Source organism: Populus nigra, chromosome 18 (assembly GCF_951802175.1).
Source record: "Populus nigra chromosome 18, ddPopNigr1.1, whole genome shotgun sequence".
Classification (NCBI taxonomy): Eukaryota; Viridiplantae; Streptophyta; class Magnoliopsida; order Malpighiales; family Salicaceae; genus Populus; species Populus nigra.
In genome coordinates, this window is record NC_084869.1 from 9,579,273 (window position 1) to 9,600,194 (window position 20,922).

Genomic DNA, 20,922 nt, shown 5'->3' on the forward strand with positions numbered 1-20,922 from the left:
TTTTTATGTTTTATGTAAATGAAGTTTATTTTTAAAAATAAAAATTATTTATTTTTTTATAATATTTCTAATATGTGTAACCTTGCATAATATTTTTTCCATTTGATTTATTCAACCAATTTCATATGTTTGTCTATTTTTCTTATTATTTAATTAAATAAAAAAATATCATTGATACGGGTCAAATATCTTGATCTATATTTTGTTTCTTGATTTTTCTAGTTTTATCTTTAGTTATTATTGATATTTTTTTCATTTATTAATACAATTTGATTTACACTTATAATTTTTTATATAAAAAATGCATTGGGAAAATATACATATTGAATTTCTTTTGTTGGAAAAAAATATCTAACCCACCATACGAGTCAAATAGTTAGTTCATCATTTGGATGAAAACCCTTATTTTTTTATTTTGGGTTTAGATTGATAACCGTTTTACCATGTTAAGCTATAAAAAAAACCTTGATTGTTTTTTTTTTTTTTGGATTGACACTCCCTATATTCTCTTTTATTTTATTTTTAACATATTAAATATGATTGAGGACCCTTTATTATGTTTTAGTCATATTACAAACGATACCACCATCAAGTGAAAGGTTTTATGGATTAAAGTTTCATTTGTATCAATTTTAAACCTAAAGATCATTGAATTTGACTGTTGTAATACTTAGAAATTTCAAATTGGAAAAATTTAAAACTCATAATTTTGAGTTTCAGTTGAGCTTAAAAATAGTTTTTGATATCAAAATGTTGTTTGAAAGGTCATAAAGATTAAGTTTCAATGGTGACATTGACAAAAAGAATTTAATCCATATACGTTATAAAAAAAACGAAGAAAAACAAAAATTGGTAGCGTCAGTCCAAAAAAACCAAAAAAGGAAGAAGAATAAGGGTCTATTAATAATTTAACATGGTAAAAGGGGTGGAAATCCAAATATAGAAAAAAAATAAGAATTTTCCATTCAAGTTTTTTTTTTTGTTTAAAAAATCATTAATACAGGAACTCATGACTCCGTTTGGAAATACGATATAAACTAAATTTTATAAAAATTTAATTTTTTTATATGTTTTAAATCGTTTTAATATATTAATTTTAAAAATATTTTTTAAAAAATAAAACAGATATTATTTTAATATATTTCAATATAAAAAACAATTACACTCCCAAGGCATAAAGTTAACCAAGGCATAGAGTTAACCCATCAATAAGCAATTCTTTTACTAATTTTTAGTGGATGTACCACGCAGGTCAGTATTTTATTTTTGTATTTCTTGTTCAAATTCCAAATTTGCGAAATAACTTCACATATTATAAAGAAAACCAGCTAATTGAAGAAAGACAAAATGAAGCCGAAGTATAGATTTATTTTTATGTTAAATATATAAATATGAATACGAAAAAAATAGTAGAATAATGAAAAAAAACTGATTAACATAAAATACACGTAAATTTTCGTATTTCAAATAGATAAAGTTAAAGGTGAAGCACTCAAACGTAAATAAAATCAAAGATTGGGCACCTAATATACAGTTTTCTCCTCCTTTTGGTCCCAAGCAACTATGAATGCCATCGCCACCTTCTGAGTTCTGACTCAGATGATAGCTAACATCAAGCATCAGAACCTCCAGGCTCAACAGAAAAATAGCACCAATGATAAACCCCAACAAGCTTCATCTCCCTCTACTACTATCTAAACTCCTGAGCCCCTCTGGTGATTTGGTCAAACTCCAGATTCAGGTACGTTTACAAGTGGAAGCAAAATTTTGAGGTTCAAGAAAAAGGAAAAGTTTACAGAAGATCAGTTAATACTTGAAATTATTTTGTTATTAAAAAAGGAAGACAGTCATATGAATCATGTAATATATACACTCACCCAACGTCGAAACTCTTCATACAATGCAATGATATAGGCTACGTCCGCTTGTTCAGCCAAAAACTCAAGGTGCCAAGTGGTACAATGAACTCCCGCTTTACAATCAAGACAATATACAAAAGGCAAATTACAATCACAGGTGATTAAAGAGAAGTGGTTGGCAAAGAACCCATTAAGATAATAGTATCTTCGTCCTTCATTTTTTCTGGATGTGCCTTCGAAAATAGTCCAGAGAGCAATCCCAGATGCAAACTAGAGCCCGATCTCCTTCCCAGCACGAAACCACTGGCCTTACGGCTCAACATATTGGTAGACTCCATGACCTGATCTGCACTAAGGCGTGTCCCACAAGAGCAATTTGTAAGCTTTCTGAAGCAGGGCTTGTGGAATACTGATCCGCAAGAAGCACACCTTTCAATTTCACCTTCCTGTTTAAGTTGTTTTCAACTGTCAGAACGTATCTATGCCAACTTTTCAGTTATCAACTAGAAGGATGATATAGGAGTCATCTTATGTTGCTTGCTAGTTGAAGGGCTATTCACTAGAGCATGAGATACACCACTACAGAGAAATCTTCAATTGTTTTCAATAAAAAACATTCATCGTGCTACTGTTAAACAAAGCTCTACTATATGCAATTGAATGAATGCCCACCTGAAAAGGGAATATGAGGGAAGATGGATCATTACAAGCTTGTCGGGCACTGCAGGGGACTCCCACATCGCAGCATATGAGACATTGCTCTGTTATATGCTCCAGAATTTTCCTTGAAACAGTTTCCACCATCACCGGTAGTGCTGCAAAAGAAGTAGAGATGTGTTAAAGAAAAAAAACAGGGTCACACAATTACACGGAACTCAGATACCTATATAAAAGTCCCAGGACATCACATGCACTGACAAAAGGAAAATTTAGGGTTCAATAAAGAAGCAGATAATTGCTATGCAGATTAAGTCTTTTAAGAAAAAGTTCTACTATGCAGATTACAGTTGCTAGCTTAGCAAAAGACTCAAAGCCATATGAGCATGATCAATGGCACGTAATTACTATTTTATTTGACATGAAAAACAATTGTTGAGGCCCATTTGAGAGACAAGAGTGAGAGATTCCTGTATGGTTAATAGTCAGTTAATGCATCAGAGCGAGGCAAAGACTGCCACATAACGTCAAAGAAACTGAGGATGCCAAACTGTGGAAAAAAGTAGTAACTTCACACACACAAACAGAAAGGAACATGCAATGGAAGAGCATGTCAAAAGCTAGGAAACAAAAATACAAAGTTAGATCAGCCAATTACAAAGAAATGTTTAGATCCAGCCTAACTGCTTGCAAATAAATCAACAGACTTACATTAGATATTGGAATTGAGACTTCTGCACATGTAAACAGGGGCATAGACACAGATGGACTTGACAACAAGGCACAAGTTTCGATGAGATATCTTCCAAACAAAATACTAAAATAGCAATTAACTTGTGATTAGATGTTAACCTGCAAATGCCCCTTTTGAGAGATCTATGAGGTCTCTAAGGGGAAAAAAATCATTGCTTTCAAGAAGATATCTTCGAGAACCGAGTACTTTGTTGATGGTCCTGCGGAATGGACATCGAACATATTGAAGCATAGTTCCAATTTTTTTCCTGACACCCATAATATGGTGCAAGGCTGGGACCTTGGAGAATAAGAGAGGATTGACTGCGCTTACACAAAGCATGGGCTGCAAAAGAAAATTCATTAAGGGTAACTGGCAAAAACTTAGATACGAACTCTGTGCATTGAATTGGAAGCTCAATATGGATCTATAATACTTGAAGTGGTGAAACATCAATGACACATGCATGTGTTACTATCTAAATGAAGAATTTAGGGAACTAAAAATTAGATTGATACCCCAAGCATACAAAAACTAACAATTAAATCAAAATTTCCAAGCATATAGACATGTGACAACCTGGAATGGGGTAGGCATCTACAATCATCATTCTTACTAGCATGTCAAATCTTACCAAATATAGTCAAGGAAATGCTAGACAGTTGGATCATCAGTTAAAAATTGACTTCTGGCCCATTATAGTATGTAAGCAAGCACAAAAATGTGCTTGACAAACTTATACATTTCATGATTTTGTGTCAGTTATTTATCTATCCCTTGATTTTGACAATATCATCCAACCAAGAAGCATCCAATTATGCAGAGATTCTACAAATGACAACAGAAGAACCACTTCTCAAAATACCTGCTCATGGATGGAATCCAAGTATGACTTGGCCAGATGAGAAACTGGGTATTGATTAAAATCCCAATAATGTAGAACTCTTGCTGGCAAAACTGCAGTCTCGTTTGTGTGGCATGAAGAACAAAATAACTGACCAGTATACTCGCAAAGCCGAGGCTTTCCCCACCCAAGTGTCTGTACAAAGTCCTGCATTAATGTCATACCATCATCAAAATGCTTGTGGCATCCAGCACAAGTATAATGTTGCACTTCTAGCATCTGTTTAGTAGATTTGTGTGGCTGGATTTCAACAATAAGTGATATTGTCTTCCCTAAAGTGGAAATATTTCCTGCATCTGCCCCTTTGTTAGAAAATATAGACCGAGCAACTGGCATTCTTGCTGCAGGGGAACTAGGAAATGAACCTTGAGGACACAAGAACCAAACCAGTGCACTTGGGGGACTGGAAAAGAACCCAGAATGGATAGTTGAATGTAAACACTCCTTAATAAGAACACTTCTCTCAGAAACAACATCTGGAGATGCATTCCCGAATATTTTTCTAGATTCCTTTTCCACAGAGGACCAAGGAGAAGGAAGAGTCCAGCCCTGGTCAGCAAATAATGATTTCAGCCTGCGATAGAGCGTATGGAAATCACGATACCTGCGTTCAACCTCCCACTGGTCTTTGCCACTCCATACCCTTATTATATACATGGTGTATTCCTTCACTCCAACCAATCTTTCACTAAGGGAGACATCTCCTTTCTTCTGCTTTGCTCCTACCACTTCAACCCTATCAATTCTCTTTGGATGTGTAATTAGCGGGTAAGCCTCGTTGGTACCAGAAGTAGAAGCAGTTGGCCCACCATCTCTTAGCGGCAGTAATAGCTGTGGCTGAAACAAATGATTACCCTGAGGAAATCTAGCCCCTGGAGACTCACCGGAGTCAAGTAAAATTTCTTCCATTTCATTGACAATCTCATCGTAAAATTCAATAAGCTCAAAATTCTCTGCCTGCAAGAGAATTTAGGAAACGGATTAGAATAGATGCAGGTTAAAAAGCAACTTGAGAGCAACGCTGGAAATAGATTCCCTGCAGTCAAATAAAAAGGCAGCTAGCCACTAGAAAAACACACTTTGCGAAAAAACACTTTTGCAACAGATTGGTCACTGTATTGCTTCAAACTCCTCCAAACAATTACACCATGACAAAAACTATAATAATTCCAAATCGCCAACACAAAGCAATTTACTTCAAATTTAAAAGAAACACAAATTATAAGCATAAGATGATGCTATATCAGAATATGGGTCATCCAAAAGACTTCACAGGTTTGGCAGTAAGTTGTGTTTCCATTGGAGCTCAGCACATATACTTACATGCAAGCAATCTCGTTAAAAAGTTTGATAGTATCAGATTTCAAACATGTAGATACTTAAAATACATATCCATGCTCCAAAATACGTACAAGCCTGATTCTAGAACTGAGTTTTTATACAAGAACACACATGTAACGCATGTTCCTTAAAACATTGCCAAGCAGATAATGCAAGTGAAAGTGTCAAATCCCATTTCCATCCCTGAAAGATTCTTTTCTGTGTGCTATACATGATAACCAAGCATAAAAAGTAACAAGACATCTAAAGGACATCTACAAATTGGTTCTATAATTTATAAACTTAGGAGGGTTGTAGAACTAATGTTACTAATCTGGTGCTTACGGAGAAGAAACTTATCATTAAGTTACCATGGAGACTAACCTTAACCACTGCAGAATGGTCTTCATAAAGAATCACAGAACCAGGAGCATTCTCTGATGCTTTTTTCATGTTATTTTCAAGCATTGGCAGAGTTGAATTTAATTTTTGGGTCACAAGGGATTCTGCACTTGCATTTTCTGAGTATTCAACTGCGCAGAAATGAAGTTGATTAGTTGTATCAGAAAGGGGATCTGCCTCTACTTCAAAATTCCCAGCCTCTTCATTTTCCAAAGCTTTTTTATCATCGGTACAAACAATTTCCTCGGATTTCACACATGGATTCAGACCTTCCATGTAAGGATCTGTAAAATTCAATCCTAACCTTACGGGGGTTATTTCTACGAGAGGTTCCTGCTCCACCTCAAAGAAGTCGCTGACAGGACAACTGTTGTAAAGCTCTGTTGTGTCGTTACTACCTTGGGCTTGATTGCAGTTAAGAGAAATGTCTCTAGCATCTTCTTGCTGTGGTTCGCAATAGCCTGGAAAACCAAATGGCATGATCGAAGAACTTTTATCATCTTTGGCCAATTCACGAGCACCTTGTACCTGACAACTGAGTACAGAAATGTCTCTCATGTCTTCCACTAGATCCCCAATAGAATTCCGTACACCATAAGGGATCTCAGTACCGGAATTGAGCTTCTCTCCCAAATCATCACCTTCACTGTCTTCAATGCCAGCATGTTCCTCAGTCACATCTTCCCCTATTTCTGCGTCACCAATAACAGGTGCTACAGTTGAAACCACAGGAATAGAACTGAAAAAGTTTCCATCAGTCGCCAGACCATGCTCCTGCTGCTGAAATTTATCCAAGGTCAAAGAAGCTCCAATGCCCCCCCCAGTTTCTAGCTCAAAATCATCCCAATCTTCCGACCCAAAAGCCACAGACGAACCCATAAGCAACGGATTCTCACCACCTACTTTCCCTTCCTCACCAAGCAACACATTCCTCCTAAAATACAAATTCTTCCTTTTCTCATCATCCGAACCACACCCACAAATGGAATCATCATCTTCCGAATATCCATATCTAGACGAACCCCCATCTTTACCTCCATCAAATCCCAAATCTACCTCTACATCCAACCCACTTTGACAATCTTCATTCTCTCCACAACCAACTCGACCCAAATCCCCTTTCCCAATCTCCCAAATCCTACTGTTCAATTCATTACTACTTGCTCCACAAATTCCCAACCTACCAGTCTCATTCTCTTCAAAACTGCCATCTAAACGATCAATAACCGAATTCAAAAGCTTTCTATCCTCCAAGTTCCTATTACCATCAAACCCAAAATCATCTAAACTTTTCAAAGACCCAAGATCAGACTCTATACAATCATTAAAAGAGGCTCCAAATGAGCTACTACAGCTAGGTGTGCCCATAACTGAATTGGCGCTGCAGTATCGCTCGAACTCCGATTCTCCGCATGAGGAATACTGTGACGGAGAGGCGTCACCACCGTCCGAATTGATAGAGTGGAACGGATCAGGCCCCCTGGAGATGGTGTCGTGGGTCCCCTCTCCATCCATAATAAAAAAAACTGATTGTTACTGTTGTGGTGGATTGATTGATGTTGAAAACTTGATGAAAGGAAATGGAAGGAAGATGAGAGAGGAGAGCGAATTTGGAGTTTTGACAGAGAGACCGGAGAAGATGATTTTTCCAAACTGTTTTGTGAGAACGATTCAATTTTTAGACTATATTTATTTTGAGTAAGACAAATTAAATTCAGAAACTGTTGATTACTACTATATTTTTTTCATGATTTGTCATTTACTTTTTTTTTTTTTTTTTACACTCATTCGCTTCTTGAATAGAACAGTGAAAAATACAGGTATATTAAAATGAAAAAAATATATATATTAAAGTTCATTTACTTAATGATTTTTTTAAAAAAATCTATTTAAATAAAAAAAATTCAGAAATTATATAAAAATAATATATTAATAATGCAATTATCCTCACAAATAGTTATAAGATGGAACTCAAAATAAAAAGTTTATTTTCTTAGTTGTTTTTTTTAGAAGGTATTAAATATTGTGTTAATAGTTATTTTTAAAAATTTATTTTTGATAATATATCTAGTTAGAAACAATATTTATTTTCAAATATATTAAAAAGAAAAACCTAGTTTATATATATAACATTTTATGATGAAAAACAGTTATAGGAATTTCACATTTAATTTATTTTATTTTATTTTATTTATATCTAATTTTCAGTTTGATGTAAATATATTATTGAAAAGTATGTTTAAAATTGTTTAAAGTATTTTTTATTAAGAAATATATTAAAATAATATTTTTTTTTATTTTTAATAAATTATTTTTAATATCAGTATATCAAAATGATTTAAAACTATCAAAAAAAAATATTAATTTAAAAAAATAAAAGTATTTTAAATTTTTTAAAAATATTTTTAAAATATAAAAATAAACTAAACTTATTTTATCTCAAATATAGCCGGTCTAATTTGGAAAAAATACTTAATATCTCAGTTAGGTTTGGGTCAGTTTTCAAGATGAACATTCTAGTATTTACTATTTATACTCAACTTAAAACCCGAATTTAAACCCGATCAGCTCTAAAAGTTTCTTATTCATTCAGGTCTAAACCATTCGAATCGGTTCAGATCATTATCCTTCGGTTCAGTTGAAATTCCCATTCCTAATTTTTTTTTTTCTTTAAGCAAATAGAAAACATAACCCCAAATTTCCCCATATTGGTGCTCACAGCCCTACCTCCAAAACCCCAAAACCCTAACTAACTTCAACAAAACACTCCCAGAGCCCAGAGGCACAGGAACCGTTCACATTCTGCCGGCCATGGCAATACCTAGCGAAGCAGCAGCAGCCTTAGAAGCCTTAAATCGCCTAAAATCGACTAACCCACCACTATGGCTAGCACCATCGCCTTCTCTGTCTCAAACAGCACGCACGGCCTGTAAACATGTCTTCTCTTCAATAAATCCCCATGTCCCTAAATCGCTCTTTGATCAACTTCTAATTGACGGGTTTGATGTTGAGCAGATTTGGCAGCAAATTGACTTACAATCACAGCCATTGTTGTCCACTTTACGCCGTCAAGTTTTGCACTTTGAGAAGAATCCAGAGGAAATTAGAGTAACTGGTGAGAAGGTCTTACAAGGGAAAAACAACGGTGTAGAAGAGAAGGAGGTGAAAAAAATTGATGGGGCTGGTAATGGTGACGACGACGACGACGACATGGATATGTATGGAATTGATGATGAAGAGGAGGAGGAGGAGGGTGGTGAAGAGGACGTAAGTGAAGAGGAAGAGAGTGGAGAGGAGGAGGGAGAAAAGGGAGTGGTAGAGGATAAGTTTTTGAAGATAAAGGATTTGGAGGATTTTTTGGAGGATGAGGATGCCAAGGAATATGGACTAGATACAAAGAAGAATAACAAGAAAGACAATTTAAGTGAGGAGGATGACGAAGACGAGGATGATGATGAAGGTGAGGGAGGAGAGGATGATGAAGATGATGAGGTGATGCGTACTTATATAGTTAATCAAATTAGATTTGTGGATGCAAGAACATTTTTTATGTGATTATGATAATTTGTTTGGTTTGGGAATTCTTAGATATGATTTTGATCTAGGATAGCGCGGATTATTGTTGGTTATTGAGTTTGCTCTAGTGGAGGTAGTGTTGGCAAAGTCATAATCAAATATAGCTTTTAATTAGTCTATATTGAAGCTTAATCTGGGATTATGCATATTGTAGATGTGTTATTTAATTGGATTAGCATAGATTTTTCCTTTATACATTTTCAACTCTTTCCCTTTTTTTTATGGTTCATGCTTTTATACTCACTGGACATCTAATCATTCAGTTTGGGGTTTTTGGCGATGGTGATGAGGAAGATGAAGATGCAAGCAAGTATGCCAGGTCCTAATTTTGTTGTATTTATTTTTTGGGGTTTTTTTTTCCTGGATGAGTTATTAGTTATAGAATCATAACTGAAGTTACATGGTGATAGTTAAAGCACTTCTTTCATTTATTTATTTGTTCCAGAGAAATCTCACGGAAACTTAGCAAGGCCTCCATTTGCCCTGTTGCTGGCAGCACTTCTTATGAAACTGTTGCTTCAATGGTCATACTGATTTGTATTTCATTTTCTTTTGCTCTTCTTAGTTCACCTCTATCACTAATTCTTCATGTTCATACTGCTTCTAATGGTGCCACCAGCACCAGACCTTACTACCTTCCTTAAAAGGTTTTTTTTTTTTACCTTGAATTACTGATTCTTGGTTTCTCTTGTGCGTCGCTGAGATTCAGATATGAAGACTTCTTTGGCAGTAAAAGGAGAAAAATCTTAAAAAGAAAGTCAAAAGAAGACTCAAGCTCAGACGATGAACTTGATGATGAAGCAGTTGATGAGGTATTATGATGTGTTTTTTATGTCTAAATGCATTCAACAAAGTTTCTGCTGTCTTTCCTGCAGTAGTATAATTTAAATTTTAAGAAGTGAACGAATGTGTAAATGTAATGGTGTTGTTATTTCCATTGTACAGAGAAAAGGTAGATTTTCTACCCATGAAAAACAACTTCAGAAGCTTCAATCTGAGATAGAGCAGATGGAGAAAGCAAATTTGGAGCCAAAAACTTGGACCATGCAAGGAGAGGTAACTCTGGCCTTCCTTTAATGTCTAATTAAGAAATTGCTTTTATGCTTTGTGATTTATTATTTTTATTCTTTTTTGGATATAATCCTACCCAATCCAATCGATGTTAGGTTTTGGTTTTGATGTCACATACAATGGACTTTGCAACAGGTAACTGCTGCAAGCAGACCCAAGATAATAGTGCACTAGAAGTTGATTTAGACTTTGAACACAATATGAGGCCTGCCCCTGTAATCACTGAGGACGTTACTGCAACACTGGAAGATATGATTAAGAATAGGATCATTGAGGTAAACTTCAATTTTTAATGACTTTTCTTATGTATCTTGCTGTCTTGTTAACACATCACTGTTTGACTTTATTTCAAATGTTTAATCTTCTTGCTATGTGTTGATTGCTTGTAACAAATTGATTATGATTTATGATTTCTGTGTCATGCAATTTTTCTTTTATTTTGCACTTAGAAACCAAGTAGAATTTTTCGCAGTTGCTTCAAGGTAAACTGCAACTATATCTATGTGATGGCCATGTGATGAGCTGATGTACCTCAGATGCGCACACACTTGCTCACATGCATATGTACACTATCCCAATGTTATGTTGCAGTGGCAACAGGGTTGTCTTTGTTGAGGTTCATACACAAGTCTTCTTTTACTATGAGAGCACTGGTTTATATTTGGCTGTTTTTGTTATGAGAAGTTGGTGAATAAACATTGCAATTGTTACTGGACATATGCATGATTATTTATTCAAAGCCATGGCACAGTTCTTCAGATAATTTGAACAATGTCTGTTCAGAATTTTCTGGTTTTTAGATAACGGTGAACATTTGTCCAAATACTCGTGTTCTTAAAGTTGGCAGATGAATGGGTGGTATTAATGGCAGAGCACCTTCCACCTATGATTTTGGCTTTTCCAAATTTCTATACACGCAGAAAAAATTCCTAAATCCTAGGTCAAGCTTTCAGAAAGAAATTTTCTACCACTGTACCTGACAATATGAGTAGCTTCATGGAATTTTATGCTTTGTTATGGGAAAAATTTTGGGTATATTTTATCTTGATCTTTCTTGTTTTGAATCTATATAACTGGTTCCTTTGTTCAGATCTTGCTGCTTCTCATTTTGAATTGGACACTGCTTTGATACTTTGCTATGTTAGACATTGTTGTCTGTGTGCGTGCATGCACATGCTGACTTTTTAACCAGAAATAGTCTTGCCATGATGGTCTTAGGGACAGTTTAATGACATTCAGAAGGCTCCCAGTTTACCCTCTAAAGCACCGAGAGAACTGAAAGAGTTGGTAAACAATATGACTGGTAACATAGTTTAGTTTATTTTCCATTGTTCCCTGTTATGATATAATATTAATTCTGCTCGCTGTATTTTTCATAAAATGTGCAGGATGATAATAAGAGCAAGAAGGGTCTTGCCGATGTTTATGAGGTTTGTCTATCTTAACCAGCATGCTTTGTCGGGTTTCCAATTCTGGATACTGGATCCTATACTGTTCTTAATAGTTTCTGAGCTTGATTGTTTTCTTCTGTTGTTGAGCTCGTGTATTGAATCCAAATTTCTCTCTAATTATTTACAGGAAGAATATGTTCAAAAGACAAATCCAGCTGCTGCACCGTTATCTTTCTCAGATGAACAGAAGAAGGAGGTAGATATTCATGATGTTGTATTTGTTGTTGTTGGTACTATTATTATTTCTCCTTAGTTGTTTCTTCATTACAAATTTTCATATCTTCAATGACTCCAGCACATTGCATTTTAGTATTATGTTCTCTATGTCCTTCTGATTTTATTACATTGACATCTTTGATTTGTGTAATCTTGTTTTCTTTTTTTACTTAGGCAAGTGTCCTGTTCAAAAAACTGTGCTTGAAGTTGGATGCACTTTCTCACTACCACTTTGCTCCCAAACCTGTATGCTTCTCAATCCATAAAATGACGGGCATCCACCTTTTTATTTATTTTTTAAATCGATCCCTTTTGTGTGACTTTAATAGGTCATAGAAGACATGTCTATCCAAGCAAATGTCCCTGCTCTTGCTATGGAGGAGGTAAAAGATATCTCCCTATCCTCTTCGGTCTGAACTTTGTTTCTGACTTGACTTGCTAATACACAGTCTTCGATGTATAGATTGCACCCATGGCAGTTTCAGATGCAGCTATGCTGGCTCCAGAGGAAGTTTTTTCAGGCAAAGGTGATATTAAGGAAGAAGCAGAACTTACGCAGGCTGAGAGGAAGAGGAGGAGGGCTAACAAGAAAAGAAAATTTAAGGGTGAGATTTGATAAGAAAGTTTAGTATTCTCTCAAAAGCCTTGCATATCTAGTTGATTGCTTCTTTCAGCTTATAACACCATGAAAAGAAAGATCAATTAGTAGTTTAAAGCATCCAGAAGAAAGCTGCTCAATTCTCACCATTCTCTCTGTCTCATCTAGTTTTTGCTTGCATGTTCGATCTTTCCTCTCATATTAACCATTAATTGATGGTTACAGCTGAATCGGTTAAAGGGACAGCAAAGAAGGCACGAGAGAACACAACACTATACCACGATGATGGTGAGTGTTCATCTTAACCGTCAGGTGTCATTATTTTTGGAAGCTTAAATTAACCCAATTTGACACTCACTAAACCTCAATTTTTTATTAAAATGCAGGCAAGGAAGAATAGTGACTTGTTTCATCGTTATATCCATGCACAAAGAGCCATGGAACCTTTTGGAAGTTATGGTTTCAAGTTTAGGACCGCCAGATGGAGAGGAGAAACAGGAGAAGAGCGGTACCTTGCAGCACTGTAAGATGCCCATTTGTTTCATGCTTTTAACAAGCACTGACGAGAAGAAAACTATGCCAGAAGAAGAACTAGAAAGATTTGGGATATACCTTGAAAGAAGCTCGGTGGGATGTTGGCAACCATAGGCTATTATACCTTTTATACTTTAGAATTAGAATTTAGAGTTGAAAATATTATTCAACCTCTGATCAATGTTTGACACATTATTATTGCATTTTATTGCCATGAGGCTGGTTCTGTCATGCAATGTGAAATATGAATCAGAAGTTAAAGCAAGGATGAATGATGAGAAGCATTACCTGGAAGAATATTGGGGAAGCGGTTCTTTTGTTGAACTATTTACTTAGGGGACCTAACTGGGGCAAATAGCTCTACGGAAACAAAGTACGTAAACAGGACTTTAACTTTCTCTTCTTATTTTGGCAAGTTATCATAAATAAGCTCTGTTCTGGCTCCCGTAGTGTGTTTGGTGTTGTGGTAGCTATTGTGGTTGTGGTTTGACAAAAGTTGTTTTATAAAAAGTATTTTTAGTTGAGATTGGTTTGAAAAAATAGATGTTTGGTTAAAACTGTGGTTGAAATTGAGATTGAACAAAAAATAGTTTAATGTGTTTGGTTAAGAATGCTTTTGAAATTGAGGTTATAAAATAATTTTAAAAAATATATTTTAATATTGATGGTTTTTAATTTAAATATTGTAGATTTAACTATTGTTATTATATCATGAAATAAATAATACTTTATATAAAATATTTTTTATTATTTTATTAAACCATCTACAATTCTATTATGTATAAAATTCATCCGATAGGAACTACAGTTTCCATAATTTTTTATGCGTGTAATAAATTTAGATAAAATATTATAAGGAATAAAATTAATTTGATATTACAGTGTGTAAATTTAATTTGCTTTACACTAGTTTTTTAAAGAAAAAATATTGTTCACAATATGAGTAAATTTAATTCACTATAAACTAGTTTTTTAAAAAAAAAATACAAAAAATAAACACATTGAAAAAAAAAATACAAGTGAATTGCACTGTTCATTTGTTTTGAGTGAACAATGCAATTCACTTTTATATATATATATATATATATATATATATATATATATATATTCCAAGGATGGAAAAATCATCAAATGAGAACAGTCTTTGTATGACAAGGTACACTGTTCGCTACTTCGCTGAGACACAATTTGAAGAAAACTTCACTGGTTACCACGCAGACGCAAGTAAAGCAACTTGGAGCTGCTTTCAACGGAACGTAGACGCATACGTAAATTTTGGTAGGTTCCATTAACAGTAAATCATGGTTTATCATTTACCAAACAACTGATATCTGCGGTGGTATTAAAACGTGGAAGCTACCACGCAGCCAAACGCTTTCCAATGCATTTTACACGCTTTTTTTCCCCACAGTTATGGAAGCTCCTCTTGAAGCTAATCAGAATTTCTCCAGGAAGATAGATATTTGAATGAAAAATTATACTTTTTATACCAAAAAACTTGGGGTGCACGCTGCAACAAAAAATACTCAGGTTGATTGTAGATAATTATTTAATATTTATATTAAATTTAATTTAGCGGGTCAATTTTGAAATTTCTTGATTTGATTTTTTATTTAAAGTTAAATTATGTGAAAGTTATTTTGGTGTGATTTGATCAACTTGGTTGGTCTAAAATCATTTTGACTATTAAAAAAAGTTTGAGGATGAAATTAAGAGGAAAAAAAAATTGACATAAAAAACCTCTCAACTCAATTTGTTGCATAATCTGAGTTTAAATGAAATCTTGTTAGAGTTATCTTAACATGATCCGGTTGATTTAGTCAATCAAAAAACAATCTAATTGACCAGTAAAAAGGATACGAGGATAAAATTAAAAAAAATTAACAAAATTTTTTTTCCTATTGACTTTGACTCCTTGCTTAGTCTAAGATTAAAATTAAATCGTGTAGGAGTTATTCTAATATGATTCAGTCGACTTAGTTGGTTCAAAGACAACCCAAACCATTGTTAAAAAAAGTCTAGAGATGAAATTGAGAATAAAAAAACCAAATTAAAATAAAAAAATGGGGAAAATGGTAAATAAATGGAGGGTGAATTGGAAAAAAAAATTTGGCTATTGTTTTCCTTTTTGCATTCTCCTTCTTTTCGTGGCGTTTCCCCATCTTTTTTTTTTAATTTTATTCTTTAACAATTACTTAATTTTGAATTAGTTTCATAAATTATTTTAATTTTTTTCTATGAAGTTATCACAGTCTTAAATAAACATCGTGATATTTTATTTATGCTTAATTTTATAAGCATCTATTTTTGTTATGATACAATTAAGTAAAAAATTGTTTTAAAAAAATAAAGTTCTTGAACCTGGTATCCCCACGCCTTTTGGTGTTTTATACTTAATTTTAATTAATATGAGCATTAGCATAATATTATTTGTGAATATTTTTGTTTTAAAATATTTTATTTTAATTATATGAATTAGAATCAATTCCTATAAATGGATAAAAATCTTATGAATCTTATTCTTAGAGAATTTGTTTTTTTTTTTTAATGCTAGAAGAGCTTGCCAAAACAAGTAACATTAGTTTATAATGATTTAGGAAGTTTATTATGTGTTATTTAGGGTTTAGCATAGTATTTAAATAGACATATAATTAAAAAGAAATTAATTTTTTTTAGGAATTAATATTGGAGTATATTATAAGAATTTTATTATATTGATAGCTTTTTTACTTAGAAGGTTGATGTAGAACAAGAATACAAAACTTAAAGGGTTGTAGAAATTTCTGTTTAAGAAGGATAAATTGATTAAGAGGGGGAAAACCTTATAGAGGAGAGTTGAAGAAGGCGAGATACAGATAGAAACCCTGTGGAAGAGGGTTGGAAGAATATTGAAAGAAAACACTAAGTTTCAATCTCAATTAATCATAAATGTATAAAAATCCATCATCAATTAGCTCATGGTATGTGTTGAATGAAAAAAAAATTGCAAAAAATTGTGTAAGATGATACCTACTTTACATAAAGGTTTTCACTTTCTTAAATCAAGCTCATAAAGTTCTAATCATTTCACTTATTTGCAATGATACTTATAGATCAGATAAGATTGTAAACCAAATTAACCATAGATTTCTCCAAGGAAAATGACAAGACAAAATGAAAACAAAAGAATTGCAAAAAAAAGTAAAAGAGATCTCTCATTTGGTTGTGAAATAAATTGCAATAGTAGGCTAAAGAATGAGATTTATCCCATAATAAAAACACTATTAGAAAATTATAAAAAAAATAATGGAAACACCAACAAAAAAATATTTCATCGTGGTTGTACTAATATAAAATATGATGAATAAATTTTGTCAGTAATTTTCGACGAAAACAACGATGAAATTAAAAAAAATCATCGGTAATTTCATTGGCGATTTTAAAGTGATTTAAAACACGCCAATCTTCTCTTCTCTCCCATTTCTTCTTCTTATTTGATTTCAATTCAAACTCTATACTTGATCTCTCTCCTACCCACTTCAAATCTTTGACAGCCAACCTAAAAAATCCAGCCTCCCAACCCAGTGCATCTTCCCTCCCTTGGTTCATTTTCATTTTCTACATTGCAATAATCTCAAGATTTCATTTTTATTTTCTTTTAAATGATTTTTTATATATAATTTGTGTAGGCTTTGCCGAATTAGTAAGTTGTTGATTATCCAAACCTTAAGCTTGTGATGGTGGTATAAGTATAGATGTATATCTTCTTTTGAGATTCTATTTTAGTTAATTCTTTTTTGAGTTTTGAATTTTTTTGAAGTTTTGTTTACCTAGGTTTGTTGATTTGTTTTCATTTTTTGGATTTGGGTTAGGTTTTTGGCTTCTAGATTTCCTTTTTGTAAAGGGAATTTTGGTTTTTAGTTAAGGAATATGGGTATTTGAAAAAGAAAAACAATGTTTTATTTTGTGGGAATGTATTTAAGGTTTGGGTTTAAGGTGTTAGATTTTCTTATTTTATGACAAGGGTTTTGATTTTTAGTTAACTAAGATGAGTAGTATTCAAATTCCCACAAGCAATGGTCATTGTTGGATCTTATACTTTTTGATTCTTTGATTGTGGCTTGCAATTGATTATTTCATAATAAGGTTGTTGATGGAAATTAAGGTAACATGTTGTTGTTTTATTTATGCCTATTAGATTTTTGCTTAAATTGGAAACTTCCTTTTCCTTTTTTTTTCCCCATTCCATCTCGTTGATCTTATACCATCTATATAATATTAGTGTTTACCTTGAGCAATACATCAACAATTCCAAGTTCCATGTGCCATGTTAGGAGAAGGAATGGGGTCATGAACCATTCCAAGTTCTAACCCAGCTCCTAAAGGCTAAAGGTACTAGCTACTAGCTAGGCAAGGGACTTAAAAACCCACTGACTATCTTGATTAATTTATTGATTATATTTATTGTTATTGTTGTATAAATGGTTGTAATGGAGTAATTGCTAAATAGGTTTTATTGTGATGTTTATAAAGCATTTTCCAAAGAAATGTATATTATTTTTATGGATGATGTATTACTTGTATTGATGATGAAATGCTTAGACCATAAAGCATAAAAACCATAATCTCTTTATTTTTTGTTTTTTGTAAAAAGAAGGGTTTGTGTCATGTTCATATTGTGTTCTTGGACAACCAGGTGATATAACATGCCAAATCAAAAGTTGTTGAAAACCTTTTATTAATGTAAGATGCTTTTAGTTCTTATTAATGTACACTTACCTTCTGTTTTCCATAAACGCCTGCTTGGGAGTGTGGTTGCGGTTGTTTTTCAAAGTATTTTTCACTCAGAAATGTATCAAAATAATATTTTTTTTATTTTAAAAAAATTATTTTTGATATCAGCACATAAAATGATCTAAAAACACCAAAAAAAAATTAATTTAAAGTAAAGAAAATAATAATAAAATTTCAATTTTTTTCAAAAGCATTTTTAAAACGCAAAAACAAACAGGGTCGTCCATGACTTTTTTTTCTTTTTTTTTGTTAAAATAAAGGTGTCCTACATCATTGAGCTCCCAAGTTTGCAATTTTTTAATATGATTTTGTATGAGTGTGTGTTATAAGATGTTCACGATGTCGAATGGCAGAGCTACCTTCTAAAATTGAAAGGGTTTTGGGTTTAATCATAAAGTTATGATTGTAAGGTTCATGAGTCGCTATCTAATATTATGATCACTAGAAAATCTAATGGTCTACGAGAGTCTAGCTAAAGAGATTAGTTGTGCAAGAAAAAAACACATCACTTTCAATGCACTTTACCTATGGTAAGCTGCATCGTTAATTGATTATTAATTTAAGGCATGTTTCTATTTGTTGATCTCATCTAAGATTCAAGACAGATTCCCCTTCATGAGAAAGTCTCTATCTTATCGAGTTATATCCTAACCATTTTAAGGTCCAAATTTTAATATCGTATTTATTTCCTATTTTTGTATTTTTAAAACCCGGGGATATGCTTTACAGTGTAATTTTATACCTTCAAATATTAAAGTTTACAACTAAATCCTAACACTTTGAATATTAATTAAACAAATTAATTATTGTGTAATTTTTGGTATTTTGGTCAAACTTTAATGGATAATTATAAATTGGTTACAGTATCCATTTTGTATTTTTAAAAATATGATAAAAATGCGATTTTATCCTTTTTTAGAAAATATGCATGAAATACCTTTAGGATTTGACCATATGCATGAAAAAAATATTTTTTGTATTTTTAAAATGAGGAATTGTTTTGCAATTGTTTTTAGATTTTTTGAAATTTTGGAGAGAACCGAGTATTTTTAATACCGAGTACGTATCTTACAGTGTAAGTCTATATCCTAATATAAAATGAAATCCTTGAAGAAAAACATTGTTTTATGTTTTCTAAAACGGGAATTGTTTTTTGAATTTTTGAATTCTTTTAATTTTTTAGAGAAAAAATCAGGTATAATTAATATCGGGTTCGTATGTTACAGTGTAACTCTACAGCCCAATGTTAAATGAAATTCTTGAATAAAATCATTTTTTTGTGTTTTATGAAACAAAGGAATTTTGTTTTAAATTTTTTATTTTTTTAAAATTTTTGGAGAAAAAATCAGGTATATTTAATAATAGATCTGTATCTTACAATGTAAATCTACAACCCTATATTAGATAAAAATATTGGGAAATCATGTAAGGGACCCACAAATATTTTTGAAATGGTCCATAGATTTTGTTTTTTTCAGATTGTTTTGAAATTGTTAAGGGTCTATTTGGCTAGATACACAAATATAACCAAATTAAATCTAAACAAAAAATCTTAGGGCATGTTTGTCAAACACACACTTAGTCTAAAATCAGAGGCATTAATAATGTCTTTAAATGTATCTTTGGAAAACATGTTCTTTAAAGCAAAAAATGAGCTTATTTCTTAAGAAAAAACAAGGCGGGCCAAACATGCCATTAATGATAGGTTTGGGCTGGGCCTATTAGGCTTAAGACCTGAGCCCATATGTATGGGTTGGGATCGGGCCCAGTCCGACCTGATTTGTTAGACTGATAGATAACCCAACATGCCTTTTTTGTGAAGTGGGTTGGACCCAGCCCATCTATACGAGTTAGGCTTAGGTCCAGCCCATATAACTTGTTCAAAAACATTTTTAAAATGTTTTTTCACTAGTGACCAAGTTATTGGCTTCTACAGAACATGAATTATTTCACGTTTTGCAAGCTTATAAACGCAAAATATTTAAAAGACAGAAGGGAGTGTGAGAGTTACCTAGGTAGAGGAGGTGCCTGTTGGTGGAGCTTCAAATGTGACGTAATGGTTTGTTGGAAGAGGAATGGTAGCTGTTAAAGGTTGGAGAAAAAGTTGTTGGTGGAGAAAGCTCCCCGGCAGCTGCTTTAATGGAGAAAAACAAATGTTTGTGTGGTTGATGAAAGCATTTTACCACTATTGTTAGAGTTGTTGGCTAATAAGGAGATGTGTTTCAGGTGGTGGTGATGTATACTGAGGTGAGAAGTTGGAAAGGCAAAGGGGAAGGTTGGTTTTTTTCTTTTTTCTTTTTTTAAAGAGCAGTTGGTGCATAGGTGATTTTTCTTCGGTTTCTTCCCTTTATTTTTTCTCCTCCTCTTTTGCATGAAATTCACCCCTATTTATAGGGAATGAAAGAGAGACATGTAGTCTTTATTAGTGATGAATCTTGGCCATTGATTCAAATGAGAAAAATCTCAACTGTTGGCTAAAATTCACCATCATAAGCTGTTAAAGTCAAGTTGCACAAGCTGATTGGGTCATTATTTTTATGACGGCGTTACAGTGACTACAAAGATAACCACCTAATGGGAATCAAGTTGGGGTGTAGTACAATGTCAGATTATAAGAGTGATGGCTTGTTCGTTCTGTTTGGTAAAGAGATAAGGCATTAAATACCTCTGAAAAGCAATCACTCGAGTAGTTGTTCAAGTATAGAGGTTGAAGGTGATGAACAGTGTCAGACGACGCGTCGTCTGACATTGTTTGTTTTACCTTCGTTGACTAAAACCATGTCGTTTTGGTAAAAAAAACACAAAAATACACTATTTCATTTAAATGA

General features: G+C 33.1%; 1 protein-coding gene and 1 pseudogene across 3 annotated transcripts; one reads left to right on the plus strand and one right to left on the minus strand.

The window, feature by feature from the left end:
- Window positions 1-1,418: 1,418 nt before the first annotated feature.
- On the minus strand, window positions 1,419-7,580 carry LOC133678624 (uncharacterized). Of its 3 annotated transcripts, none has more exons than XR_009836005.1 (6): window positions 5,858-7,580; window positions 4,115-5,110; window positions 3,369-3,594; window positions 2,532-2,674; window positions 1,878-2,305; window positions 1,419-1,712 (listed from the first exon to the last, which is right to left on the minus strand). XR_009836005.1 is itself a non-coding variant. In XM_062101004.1 (5 exons), exons 1-5 carry the CDS (start codon window positions 7,388-7,390, stop codon window positions 2,021-2,023), a joined length of 3,183 nt encoding a protein of 1,060 aa, XP_061956988.1. In that variant the 5' UTR covers window positions 7,391-7,580; the 3' UTR covers window positions 1,807-2,020. The 3 variants fall into 3 exon arrangements, 1 of the variants encoding a protein (XP_061956988.1); XR_009836004.1 differs by having other exon boundaries at window positions 1,419-1,729; XM_062101004.1 differs by lacking the exon at window positions 1,419-1,712 and having other exon boundaries at window positions 1,807-2,305.
- A 904-nt stretch (window positions 7,581-8,484) lies between these two features.
- LOC133678937 (M phase phosphoprotein 10-like) lies at window positions 8,485-13,618 on the plus strand (annotated as a pseudogene).
- The last annotated feature ends 7,304 nt before the right edge of the window (window positions 13,619-20,922 follow it).